Source organism: Pteropus medius, unplaced genomic scaffold (assembly GCF_902729225.1).
Source record: "Pteropus medius unplaced genomic scaffold, Ma_sr-lr_union100, whole genome shotgun sequence".
NCBI lineage: Eukaryota > Metazoa > Chordata > Mammalia > Chiroptera > Pteropodidae > Pteropus > Pteropus medius.
Window position 1 is genome coordinate 148,260 of NW_024348242.1, and position 13,785 is coordinate 162,044.

A 13,785-nucleotide genomic window follows, 5' to 3' on the forward strand; every position below is an offset into this window, starting at 1 on the left:
CAGAGGTAAATGGAAGAATGAATTGTTAAGCATGGAGAAACCGGACCTTAAAGACTTGGGAGACTCTCAGCTCATCCGTATTGCTAACAGCAGGAAAGCAAACCACGGAAAGAACACAGAGGGTGTGGTTGGACAGCTGTTCGTTAGAGATTAGGTGTGTGACTTGTGAATCCAGTTAGCCATCTCAGCAGAAATGCTACCAACTAGGACTGAAGGGGACAGAGAAGGGCTGACATGAAGGAATGTTTATGGCCCCTGGGATTCTATACGCAGGAAACAGGTTTATAGAGCTATCTAGCTGTAAACATGGGTTATCCTTTAAAAGAACAAAAAGGAAAAATGACTCCGAGGACGGCACCTTGGGGCCAGAAAGTGAAGCTACCATTTCAATTCCAGAGAGCTGGTCTACCATGCAGGGATGAACGGACAGGGGCGCCACCCCAGGGAGCTCAATGGACAGAGCATTTAGCCACAGAGGATTATCCTCATCTTAAAATCGAATGGCATTTGCCCAGCCAGATTTTGGTCTTACTTGGGACTCACATCCTTTTCCCAGATTTCTTCCTTTTGGACTGGGAATGCTGACCCCGTGCCTGTCTGCTCATTGTATTTTGGAGGCAGACAATTTGTCTGGCTTCACAGGCTCCCAAATGGAGAGGAAATTTGCTCCACGATGAATCATACCACAAGTCTCACCCATACCTGATTTAGATGAGATTTTGGACTTAGAGTTAATGCCAGAATGGATTAAGCCTTTTGAGGATGTCGGACTGGGGTGAATATATTTTGCATGTGAAAAAAACATGAGTTTAGTAGGGTGGGACAAGAAGGCAGACTGTTACGGAGTGAATTGTGTCCTTCCGAAAAAGGCGTGTTGGTTTCCTAACCCCCAGTAGCTCAGAATGTGAAGTTAGAGCTAGGGCCTTTACGAAGATGACCAAGTTAAAAAATTAGAACATTAGGATGAGACCTGACCCAATATGACTGGTGTCCTCATAAACAGAGGACATTTGGAAACAGAGCTAGTGACGACAAGGCATAGGGTATTGACAGAATAAGTTTCCTCCTGCAAGGCACGGTCCACTTTTTCAGGGAAGGGAACGGACTCTATGATCAGCATAGATTAGCAGGTTTTGTGGGCAATGGCGTGTCTGCCACAATTCCTTAACTCGGACAAGGACCTGATTTTGTTTCAGAAAAAAAACTAAATAAACCACATACCCTACTTTCCTCTTTGTTACCCGCAGTTCTCCAGGGCAACAATTTATCGACTAAAGCTCTGCAGTTACAAGAAAGAAAACCACATTCTCCTGAACTTTAGCAGAAAAAGGTATGCAGAAACACACATAAGGCCAGAAAGGGACAGTATCCAGTTATTCTGGAGAAAAAAAAAATACAGGAGGAAGTAATTGATGGTCTCATTAGAATTCTGGGACAAGAATCAACGAGTTCCCACATTTCCCTACTCATTCGGGTGAGATTGGAGACTCACACTCCTGGAAAAGAAGCTACCGTTGCCCAGCAATGGACACAGTGCTCACCTGTGGCCAGTGGGAAGGACACCCTACAAGACACAACCACAAGGACACACACAACAGAGGAGAGGTATTTCTCCAGAGAAAAACTGGGTGTTCTTCTCAGTCAATAGGAACAGACACTGAACTGCTAAAATATACTCCAGGTCATTACAATGAGTGGCCTTAAGCAGCCCTTTAATGCCTGCCAGACTCACTTACGTAGACTCATTTGGAGTGAGAACTGTATCTTTTCATGTATTAAAAGCCACATTTTATATTGCTACAAAATAAAGAGACAATATTGATATTTAGCATTTAATATGGAGAATATTGGAGGATGTTGTTCCACAAACTATCAAAATATGTATAACATGTAACATTAAAAAAATACCAAAAGTTTAAAAAATGCCATTCAGTGTTGCTCAGGAAAGTCACATTAAATACCCCTTAACCTTCAGAATATGTTCCTGGCTGTTTTCCTCACTATTATTTTATTTACATATTAAAGTAAAAAACTTTATACTCCACCATGGAAAAAAATCTACCATTTAGAGATCTTCTTCCCTCTAAAACAAAGCTTTAAATCGGGAGTGTGACTCTCCACATAACACATTTCCTATAGGAAAATGCTTTCCCAATTTACTAAACTTATAAAAGGTTCTCAATAAGAATTCTTCAAATTAAATCTTCATAATGATGTCACTACATTTGATAGTTACTGCTCAATTCCTTCAATTATTCTCACCTATAAAGATCTGTGACATTTTTTGTACACTTTGCACATTCATTCCAAACGTGATTGGTTTCTATCCTGTATGACTTGATATGAGTGGTCTTAAGACTTCCTGCTTATATATCCTGTCTAAATTGTCATCTGAAATCTCCTGAGGCTCAAGTTCTGTTAGAATGCTTCTACCATCTACTTCATTCTAATTTCTCACTTGTGAGTTTTTCGATGTATACGGAGCCCTGAATTCCAACAGAAGGACTTCCCACATTCAGAACATTTCCATGGCTTCTCTCCTGTATGAACTCTTTGATGTTCACTGAGAGATGACTTCTGAGTGAAGGCTTTCCCACATTCACTACATTTAAAAGGTTTCTCTCCTGAATGAGTTTTCTGGTGTATCTGAAGTGACGCCTTCCTGGGATAAGCTTTCTCACACTCAGTGCATTCATAGGGCTTCTCTGTTGAGTGAGTTCTCTGATGTATGATTAGCTGTGACTTTCCACAAAAGGCTCTCTCACAAAAACTACATTCATAAGGTCTCTCTCCTGTGTGTGTTCTCCTGTGAATAACGAGGTATGACTTGCTGCTGAAAGCCTTCCCACATTCGCTGCATCCATAGGGCTTCTCTCCCGCGTGAGCTCTCAGATGTGCAGTGAGCTGTTCCTTCCTACCAAAGGCCTTCCCACACTCACTGCATTGATAGGGATTGTTTCCTGTGTGAATTCCTTGATGTACAACAAGCTGTGTCTTCATATTGAAAGCTTTCCCACAGTCACTGCATTGATAAGGTTTCTCTCCTGTGTGCATTCTGATGTGAACGAGGAGGTATGACTTACTCCTAAAGGCTTTTCCACACTCGTCGCACTTATGGGGTTTCACTCCTGTATGAGTTCTTTGGTGCACAACAAATGGTGATTTCAAACTAAAGGCTTTCCCACATTCTCTGCATTCATAGGGTTTCACTCCTGTGTGGCTTCTCTGGTGTAGAATGAGCTGTGATTTCCAGCTGTAGGCTTTCCCACATTCACCGCAACCATAAGGTTTCCCTCCTGTGTGGATTTCCTGATGGACAATGAGCTGTGACCTGAAAGAGAAGACTTTCCCACATTCGCTACATGTGTAGGGTTTTTCTCCTGTGTGAACTCTCTGGTGAGCATTAAGGTTTGACTTGGCACTGAAGGCTCTTTCACACTTAGTGCATTCATAAGGTCTCTCTCCTGTGTGGATTCTGAGATGTACAATGAGCTGTGATTTGCAACGAAAAGCTTTCCCACATTCACCACATACGCAGTTCTTTTCTATACCATGAGTTCTTTGATGGTTAAGAAAATACGATTGTTCATATCCGTGAAACTTATCAGGATTCTTTCTTAGATAGCTTCTGGCTAAACCTGAGTTTTGTGTTGAATTTTTTCCATGAGTGTTATATTTAGGAAGTCTTTGTCTTGAAGAAACATGAGTTTTGCTCAGATGAAGTTTTCCAAATGGATTACAAACATAGTTTCTCTCAATACTTTGAAGCTCATCTTGGTTTTTCTGGTACCATTCTTTCCAACCTTCTAGGAAAAAAAAAACACCACAATTTAAAAAAATCATAACATTGACCAGCTATGGAATTAAAGAGCTTTAGAACTGCCATGTAATGAGTCTTTTCCTCTTGGTAACAGGCCTTGGACACTGGTTCCAAGAAATGCTGGCCAAGTGCACATGTCTCAGAGATCAACGCATGGGAGTGAGGAACTGAAACCAAACCCGACCCCATTGTGGAAGTGGGCAGCAAATTAGCAGTGATCAAAAACGGTTTTTAAAATAGAAGTTTCAAATATTTAGCCCACACTTAGAAGCCAATGCCAATTTTTTTATATCTGAATTTTATCATTGTAGTTTTCTCAAACAGTGAGCTTGCGAGGTACAGAATAACCAGCGTATGACAGTTAGGTACAATGAGACATTAAAAAATGAGAACGAGGGAGCCATAAGAAAATTAAGGGACTGAGCACTCCAAACAGGAGAAAGTGAAAGTACACAGTTCCTGAGGAGAGACCCCGACTTGTCCTGGCTAAGAAACAGAAAAAAGGCCCAGATCGCTAAAACCCACTGAGTGGGAAAAGTAAAGGTAAGGCCATGGCAAAAGAGTTTTAATCTTACCCAGAGGATTTTAATTAGAGATCTGTTTGTCTGTGCTTTCAAAAGTTCACATTGGCTGTTAAGTAAAAAATGAGTAAGAAAAGGGCAGAGACATGGCTTAGAAAGCTGCTGCAGTGATGCAGGCTGCTACGACAGAGGCTTGGACTGTACTTCTGGAGCTGAGCGCATGGGAACATATCTGGAGAGAGAACCCAGAAACTGTTCGCGGAGACGGATGTGGGAGCTGAGAGAAGGGGGGGATTTAATAAGTGCTGGATTTTAGACATGAGAAACAGGTGGTGCGCCTCTCTGGATGGAAAGCACTGGCAGAGAAACATGTTTGGAGAAAAAAATGAAGGGCTTTTAGATCTCATGGCTAAGATCTCAGCTAAATATCAAAATGGACAGGGCACGCAGGCTGTCAAACCAAAGTTCAGTGCTAACAGCAGAGGAGTCAAGAGCATAGAAGTTGTCAGGCAGCATGCTAGATGCCATCATCTAGGGAATACATGCCAACGAGAAGAGATGCCTTGATAGCCCTAGAGCAGACGACACTGGAGGGGACAGGAGATGCAGAGAGAACGGGAAGGTCCAGCGAGGCCCGAGCAACAATATGACAGCAAGCGTGACGCACTACACGGTTAGAGGGATGCGGCGGCAGGTCCAGGCCTGGATGGCACACCTCGTGTCATTATGAGACAGCTGCGGAGGATCGTCAGTAACTTCCCACTTCCTTGGGACTTTGGGCTAAACACTTCTTTCCCACCAGCGGTGAGACGGTTCAGGGCACGGTGTGTGCCTGAGAGAGGCTCGCTGAACTCAAGCCACTAAGACTGGGGGGCCAGGAGAGAGGAATTCTCAGGCGACAGACTACGCCAGACAATTTTTGGTGGTTGTTCCTGGCTTACCAGAAACTAGGGGGAAAAAAAATAGAAAACTGGAAGCCTCTCATGTTTTGAAGGGGACCCTAAGCCTGGTCTGATGACAGCCTACGGTTCCTCAACCCTAAATGTCCCAAACTGGTACCCACAGAAGTGGGCTAATGAAATTATAAATAGCCCATAGACAGGGCACTCTCCCCAACCCTTACCTCATCTGTGGCCAAGGAGGACACCAGGAAGGGAGACCCTCTTGGAGTGAAGTGCCAGGAGCTGTGAACTGGCTAACGAGGAAATTACACCAACATTAGGGAAACGAGTCCTCCCTAACCATTTTCTCAGAGAGATGAAGCAAGCATGGGATGACTGATGGCTGCTGTCTCCCCTCCTCCCCTTCTGGAAGGAGGGGCTTCTATTAGAATGTTCTTTTCCTTCCCCACCACTGTGTATGTCTGCAATAGCTGCAATAGACTACCTGCCTAACTACATGTCAATTCAGATCGTGAGGCCACGATCTTACCTGTCCAATGGTACTGCGCACATCCCAAGGTCCTAGATTGCAACTGGGCTCAGGGGTAGGATGAGAACACGCACTGCCCCACTTTGGGAAGGGTGACGGCCTTGCATGTTAACATCGGCATTTCTGAAGACGTACAGGTGGGCAGAAGAGCACGCTGAGTCCCAGAGGTGGGATTCTGACACACACCGTTCACTGCACACCCAAAGGCATCTCCCCCTCTATTGTGCAGCAGCCCTTGAGGATGTGGCCCAAGGGATCCGGGCAGCAGAGGCAGAGCCCAAGCCCCACGTCGCGACTGCTCTAGGCACTAGCAGCAGTTGTTAAGAAAATGTGGGAGGCCTCTGGGAAGGATTCTGGGCCCCGACGAAAGAGATATCGTGGAAGGGAATAGGACTTACCCAGTGGTTCCTGCTGTGTCTACATGGGATGCCTGTCACTGAGATACCTACCCGCCCACACTGAAGGGAAAAGCGAACATCCGCAGATGACAAAGCGGATGCCTCTGACGTCACTGAGCCTCTGACTTAAGGCACTGGGGAGCTGCTGTCCTACGACAGACACAATGTCTTTGAGACTACAGATTCTTATTGTTTACTCTGGTTGAGTCAGAGGTCTAAGATACGTGTTTATTTTCTTGGACTGGTGATAGGATGCTCACAAAAATAAATCCAGCAGCAACAGCTGAGGAGCAGATTCGAGTTCTCAAATGTGGCTAACAATCTGAGCCCCCAGCCGTCAGGATACAGGACCAGAAGTCCGGCAGCAGCACTAAAAATGGGAAAAGTGAGGAGGAAGTGGGGGTGCAGAAGAAGTCTCCCCCCCCCCGCTGACGCTGATGAGAATGCAGAGCGCGAGAGCACGGGGTGCCGGCCAGCACGTGAAAGCCAGGACTGGAGTGGGTCAGAAAAAGAGGATGAGAAAGTCAGTGCTGATGTTACAACGCTGGGAGAGAAAAGCTCAAATTTTCAGAATGGAGGAGGCTTCCTACAGTTACAACGTAGGAGCAGACAGTCAAATTGGAGAAACGGACCCCTCTGGACAACGCAAAAGAGACAAGGAGCCGGGGAAACGTAAAGTCACTTAACGATACCGGGGAGACGAGGCCAGCTTTTGAAATCCTTTTAAGAAAAGTGCCCAAGAAAGTAACAGTTATAATTTCAAAGTGACCAGTGTGAGAAGAGAGAAGGAAGCAATGAAATCTCCTGTGACAGTGGAGGCGAGAGGGAGGGAGGGCTGGCGTCGTCTCGGGGACTGCACCGCGGAAGGCCACAGGGAAAGCAGATGGAAGGGAAGAGGCAGCACGAGTCACGCCACGTGAGAGAGAGGGATTCCCTTAGGGCTGGGTGCCTGATGCATCCATGACCATGGAAGGAAGGCAGAGAAAGGTGCCAGAAGGAAGGAAGCTCACCCCAAAAGAGCACTGAGCGGAGTGCACGGAGGGCGAGCAGGCCTACCTCTCAGAGCCAGGGCAGGAAAAGAAAGGCCAAACGTGAAGACCACCCGCCATTTCCTCATCTGAGGAGCTCGCAGGCTCACACCAAGTCACCCCGGTGGTTCAAGGACTTCAAACGGAGGTCTCCGCGTCCAGCACGGCCCGCGGGCTGCGCGGTGCACGCCCCCGGCTCCCATCTTCCTGGCTGCCGCTCACCCACCTGCACAGCTCTCGTGAGAAATTCTGGCACTTAGGATCCAGGGCTCTTCTCCTTGCTCCAACTTGAAGATTAAATCGGGTTTGGTGCCATGATACCCTGTTAATGGAAAATCACAAAGGATGTGGGCCGAGCTGCCAGGGACTAAGGGAGCGGGAGCTAGAGAATGAACTGCTGCTTGCACCTGGGGAAAGACCACAATTAAGAGGTGACAGCCGAATAGAGAAAAAGAACATTTGACCCCTAAAGTTTAAGTCCATAATCTTCAAGTACTTCAGAGGCCCCAGGGTTGATCAACAAAAGAAAAGGTATGGCAACTAAGATTCACAGCAGCTAAACAGAGCAGCTGGACTCACCCACAGACACCAGGTTGTGGTAGTTTTCCAGAATCACTTCTCTGTACAGGTACCTCTGCGTGGGATCCAGCAGCTGCCATTCTTCCCAGGTGAACTCCATGGATACATCCTTGAATGACAATAACCCCTGTAATAATATACACCCCACTCAATCGGATGCAATCACAGTAGGGGACGTGGGAAGGACGGAGAGGAAGCGGGGAAGGAGCAATGTTCCTTCGCGCTGCCTCCTCCAGGCTCGCGCATGTGTTGAGAGAGAACAGTTTAAGAAAAAACCTCTGAGTTCTGTGTGCCAGATACTCTGTCGTGTCCTGAGGATTTCAGGGTGAGTAAAGTACACTTCTGCCCTCGAGAAGCTTTCGGTCTTGTACAAGGAAACAAACATCTATACGTGCAAATGAAACAGTGTTTGAGTCTTTGTAAAAACATGCCTAGGGTACGTTTTGCACAGAGATGGAGAGAACAATTCTAAATAAGGGTGCCACATGGGAAGGTCTGACACTCCAGAAGCGTCTGGCATCTTGCCAGCTGCTCAGCCCGACCCGGGTCTCAGTGGGAGTGAGAGCCTGGCACTATAAAAAATGCACCAAACAGGTGAATTCCAAGCCTTCTTTCAAGAAAATAAGTGGCTGTGACTGAGGCCCACCAGGGGGGCATGGTAAGGACTTGGGATTTTATTCCAAGTGAGGAGGAACCACCAGAGGCCCTGAACAGGAGGGGCACGCTCTGCCTTGGATCCGAGGCCACCCTGACTGCCGTGGAGAAGGGAGCGGTCCGGTTCTGGTTCCGGTTCCTGGGGGAGAGGAAGGTAGCTGGGGCCGCAGCGAGCGCAGTGGGGCAAAGAGCAGGGGTGGGATTCTGGGCATGATGTGCAGACAGACAGAGGACGTCCTGATGGAGGTGACATGGCACGTGGAGTGCTGAGGACAGAAGGGTCCTGGCCAAGCAAACCGAAGATGCTGCCCTTCGAGGAGCCCGGGAGCCTGAGGGACGACGGGCGGATGACAGTGAAGAAGCTGCTGGAGAGAAGCAAGCCACTGAAGTGGGTCACTGAGGGAGAAGTGCCCCGTGCAGGAGAGTGCCTGTGGGGGGATGGGGAGGGGACAGTGTCTCACGCGCAGCCCAGATGTCCACTAAGCCCGCCGTCAGGAGGGACAGACCTGTGTTAGGATTTCAGTAAGTGAGGAATCCAATCTGCTATGTGTTTCCTGGGGGAAATTCTGAAGACGAGACTGCTAGAGCGCTCCGCAAAGGCAGGCAGGTGGGAGCTGACACCCAGAAGGTTCCCGGACTCGACACCGGGACACACTCCTCCTCAACAGCACCGCCTGCAGGGAGAAGGGCCCCGGAGAGAAGAGACAGCAAGCGCGATTCTGGGGGAGCCTGAAGAGGTGGGAGAGAGAACGGCTCACAGCAGGAACATACAAGGTAGAGCCCTGTCACAGGCTCCAAGCAACCCCCATGGGGCTGGCCACTGACTGCCAGACAGAAGCGTCTAACCTCTAACCACTGATCTTCCCATCCCTAACTAGGGGACCCCCCACAGGAGGGCAACTAGAAGATGCAGTGGGAATAGAGAGAAAGCGCCTCTGCCCAAGTTAGGGAAGCATTGGGGCTGGAACTAGAGTATGGACTGGACTTTCCGCTGTCTGAAAGTAACTGACAGCCAAGTAAGATGGGGCCAGAACATAAGGAGCTCTCACTGAGATAACCGCCAGGACCGGGGAGGGAGCGTTGGCAGGGCATGTCTGAAGCTGTAACGCAGAAAATAAAGCTGCGACTTGTCCATATTGTAATGAAGTCCCTCCGGGCCACCCATCAAGCCAGTTTCTTCATAACACAGGGAGAACAAACAAAGCAAGGCATACCGACGTGACCGGATAAAAGCTTGAGGCAGATGCTGCAAGAGTGAACACAGACCAAAGTGGCTGATTCGGGGGACAAGACAGAAAAAGAAAGGTGCAGAGCAGAGTCGGGGTAAAGCAGGAGGCTTGTTTTATTGCAAGCCTTTTACTATTTTTTAAGCTTGCTAAGAATAAAAATAAAACACAAAGAAACTATTAAAACTTTTTAATTGGCCAAAAATTATTTAAGCTGCCGTAACTATTATGACCAAGCCAGGGTCTGTATTAAAATTTATAAGAGATTTGTATACACAGGCAGTTCTACTGTAATGTATGTTATGCATATGTTACCAGAAAAAACCAAACAAAAAAAATCACTACTATGCAAAGTTGCACAGTGAAACCACAGGGCTTATGAGCATAAAAGAAAATCAGGAACCTAATAAAAACAGTAGCAGTTTTATACATTTAATGGTTAAGAAATAAATACATAAAGGCTACAATAAATGTCACTTTACCTTGAAAAAGACCTGATGTTTGGCTGTCAGAGGGGCTACAGCTTATTATAAAGTGGTAGAAAGAGATTTATCTGAAATCAGACAGGTCACTTTGTTCCCTAAGACAGGGGTCGCCAATCCCTGGGCCTGTTAGGAACCAGGCTGCACAGCAGGAGATGAGCTGCGGGCCTGCAAGCAAAGCTTCATCTATATTTGCAGCCGCTCCCCAGCGCTAGCATCACCGCCTCAGACCATCAGGCATTATTCCCATGAGAGTACCCATCCCTGGTGCCAAAAAGGTTGGGGACCACTGCCTTAAGATATCGATCACGTTGAAACAAATTCACATTTTTAAATCAAACATGAAAGTAGAATTGACTGTACTTACAAATTTGTTCTAATGAATTTGAAAACTTAGAAGAAATGGAAAATCTTCTAGGAAAATAAAAGTAACCAAAATTAGCCCAGAAAAATTTAGGAAAGCCAGGGTGAGTAGTCAACAATCATAAAATAAACCGAAGTAGTAATCAGAGGTATACTTTCTGCAGAAAGAGTATGGCTCCGCACCATACTTAAAAGTAAGTTCTATCAGCACCCAAAGAACAGAAAATTTCCATATCTAATCTGATGCAGAGAGGGGAAACAATGGGACAGCCGTACAGTGCACCATACAAACTTGCGTAACCACACAGACAAAACCAGGCGAGGACAGCACAAACTGTAGACTAATTTCATTTATTAACTCTGATCAAAACACCTAGAGAAAAATAATAGTAAAGTAAAATGAATACTGTACACAGGCACATAGCAAACTATGACAAGGAAGTTTATCCGAGAAATTAAAGGACACTCCATTGTATTAAGTACTCTTTTCTCAAGTTTGCACGAAGAAAACATCCTGTTGCACTGTGGTCTGTTCCTTGTCACCACCCCTGAGTCCCCTTCTTGGTCCTTTTCGTGGCTCTATTCGGTCATGCCCATATTCAACACCTACATCGCTACACTCTTGCCCTTGCTTCTAGCAGTGTTCCCAAGGCCGGAAACCACCGCCGTGTGCAACAGGTCAGAAGGTCAGCAAGCACTGCCAAGTCTCCCTCTGGCTCGCTCCATCGCCCACTTGCATAGTCCAGATGGTCCACTGGCCCGGCCCTCCTCCAAAACGGCTCCTTCCTGCTTTGCGCCCAACTCCTCCCAGCCTCCTTTCTCTACCCATTCACCTGCCACCGTGCCCAGTGTTCACTCGATTACCCTCCCTTCCAGACCATGGCTCCTCTAAAACAAGAACTGGTACATAACTTACCACTGCACCGAAAGCACCAGCCCCAGGGTCCAGCACACAGAAAAGACCCTCAGTAAATAAGCATTTGGACAAACATGAAAAAAAGCAGGGTGATTTCCCTAATGAGGCCCTAGACATCTGGCTGTGAAGACAACTCGGAACCTGTCTCGGTGAAAAACCTCAAATGATACGGATCATTTCCGTAGGGGCTCTCACTCCCTTCAGCTCAGTGTCCGCAGCTGGCAGTGAAGTATGACCGCCAAAACAGAGAGCACCAGACACAGAATGCTAGAAGACAAGGAACGTTCTTTGAGATCCAGGGACGGGGTTGGGGGTAGGTGGAGGTGGAAGGACAGGCCGTGAGTTCAGGCCCTGGATGTGACCGTGAAGGGATGACAATGTCCACACTCGGCGCCGAGTAAGCTCTGAAAAGTAAGAAAGTCTCCACTTACCCAACACGACGCTGTCCGCAACCTGGTGGCCATCCCGCGCTGTTTCGTGTAGGCTGCGGAGGAGAGAACCGAACCGTCCCGTCAGGATCGCCCTGCTGCTTCCCCCCGCCCCGCCCAGGAGGGACCTCACGCCCCACAGAGGGAGGGCCCGGGGCTGAGTTCGCAGGGACGGGGCCTCCGAGCCTGGACAGAGGGGATCGGAGCGATGTTTGTACCGTTCTGCGGCCCAGACGCGGGAGGGACCGAGTTCGAGCTGACTTCGTCCACGCCCCGGACCAACCGTGGAGAGTTCGCGGGCCAAGATGCTGGTCTGCAGTGGACGCCCCGGTCCAGGTTAACTCCGCGCCTCCACAGCCACTGAAACTCAGAATGTCTCCCGCTAGCTCACGTCCACTGACGACGAGCCAGGTATAGCCCAGCAAGCGCGCACCGACCTCGGCCGCGGTGCGGCGCACCCGGAAGTGCGTCATGCGTCGACGCGCCGGACGGGATGACCCTAGAAGAAAACTACACTTCCCAGAATTCTCTGCGAAGGACCCTGCTAACTGGCCCAGCTTCCAACACGAAGGCGAGTTTGCGAAGAGGGGCGGAGCCTAACGGGAAAGGCAGGCGGGCGGGCGGGCGGAGTTCCACGAGTGGCCTCGGGTACGTACGCCCAGGACTCCGCAACACCCCAACTCCCGCACAGCGCACTCAGTCCCGGGAAGAGTTCGGCCTCGGCGGAAGAGGCAGGCTTGCTCAGGTTTTGATGTTAAGATAGGTTGCAGACCACAAGGCACAGCAGAGAGGGACACCGTGAGGCTACAAGCTGCGGTTCCCAAGGTCGTGAAACGGTTTTGATAATCAGTGCACCAAATAATACAGTTAGCAACTTAATAAAGGAGAAACTACAGTAGATAAAAGGAGAAATAAATAGAACACCAATAATAGGAGATATTAACATACTTCTCTCTGTCCAAGACAGCTCAAACAATCTCTCATAACAATGCAACAAAACTATAAATAGCATAATTTAAAAAGGACTTTCTGGCTGAATATCTTTTTAAAAAACTTTCTATTCAAATGCTGAATAAAATAGGGAACTACAGGTAAAATTGTAGATAACAGTAAGAATTCATGGGAAAACCTTAACGCAGTGATGACAGGAAATTTTAAACTCGAGTAGTTATAACAGTAAAAATAAAACAAAATAAGTGAATTTAATTCTTATAAAGCCATTAACACCAAAGTAAGCCAAGAGAAAACAAAGGAAATTTAAAGATAAAAGCAAATAACTGTTAGCAAGAACAGAAAGGACTCAAATGATATTAGGAATCCACTCAAAGTTATTGACATAGAACACTATCTAAAGTATGTTATATATGCATAACTTTTATCTGCACGTGGAACATTATCCAGAATTAGTCACAAAATATTTCTCAATGTATTTAAAAGGGTTGAAATCATACAATGTTTTCTAACAATGGCGGAATTAAATTAGAAATCAATCCCAGAAAAAAATGCAGTAAATCTCCATATATTTTGAAATTTAAAAAACACTTTTAAGTAACCCCTTCTCAAAGAAGAAATCAAAAGGAAAATTAGAAAATAATGTGAACTACATTAAAATGAAAATGCATATGAGATCACATACTATTTGTTTTATTTTACTTAGCATAATGCCTTCAAGGTCCATCCGTGTCACATTCTCCCATTTTTTGATTAAAAAAAATTCTAGTATTTTATATTTATTTTTAAAATGATTTATCAAGTTTAGTTTTCCTATTTTAATTCCTCAAGTTCTGCTATCATATTCATTACTTTCCTTCTCTTTCCATAACTAGATTTAATTTCTCCCTAAATATCTAATTTTATTTGTATTCCTTTTGCTTGCACTGTTGGATGGCATGAACTAAAACATACCTATAATACTTTCATTTTATAAATTACTTTGATT

General features: G+C 46.6%; 1 protein-coding gene across 9 annotated transcripts; it reads right to left on the reverse strand.

Moving 5' to 3' along the window:
* Positions 1-1,818: 1,818 nt before the first annotated feature.
* Positions 1,819-12,334, reverse strand: ZNF26 (zinc finger protein 26). Of its 9 annotated transcripts, none has more exons than XM_039879166.1 (6): positions 12,065-12,271; positions 11,850-11,902; positions 8,938-9,105; positions 7,778-7,904; positions 7,425-7,520; positions 1,819-3,806 (listed from the first exon to the last, which is right to left on the reverse strand). In XM_039879166.1, exons 4-6 carry the CDS (start codon positions 7,875-7,877, stop codon positions 2,455-2,457), a joined length of 1,548 nt encoding a protein of 515 aa, XP_039735100.1. In that variant the 5' UTR covers positions 7,878-7,904; positions 8,938-9,105; positions 11,850-11,902; positions 12,065-12,271; the 3' UTR covers positions 1,819-2,454. The 9 variants fall into 9 exon arrangements, with proteins under 9 accessions (XP_039735100.1, XP_039735096.1, XP_039735095.1 ...); XM_039879169.1 differs by lacking the exon at positions 8,938-9,105 and adding an exon at positions 5,465-5,536 and having other exon boundaries at positions 3,668-3,803; positions 12,130-12,334; XM_039879167.1 differs by lacking the exon at positions 8,938-9,105 and adding an exon at positions 5,465-5,536 and having other exon boundaries at positions 3,670-3,806; positions 12,130-12,334.
* Between the last annotated feature and the right edge of the window lie 1,451 nt (positions 12,335-13,785).

What these genes read in the sequence shown, in the direction of transcription:
- ZNF26 (XM_039879160.1), bottom strand. Translation starts at nt 12,319, where the DNA reads ATGACGCACTTCCGGGTGCGCCGCACCGCGGCCGAGGTCGGTGCGCGC. An exon ending in TGCGGACAGCGTCGTGTTGG is followed by an intron (nt 7,905 to 11,849) that starts GTAAGTGGAGAC and finishes ATATTATTACAG; the next exon opens with GGGTTATTGTCATTCAAGGA. An exon ending in CCACAACCTGGTGTCTGTGG is followed by an intron (nt 7,521 to 7,777) that starts GTGAGTCCAGCT and finishes TTCCATTAACAG; the next exon opens with GGTATCATGGCACCAAACCC.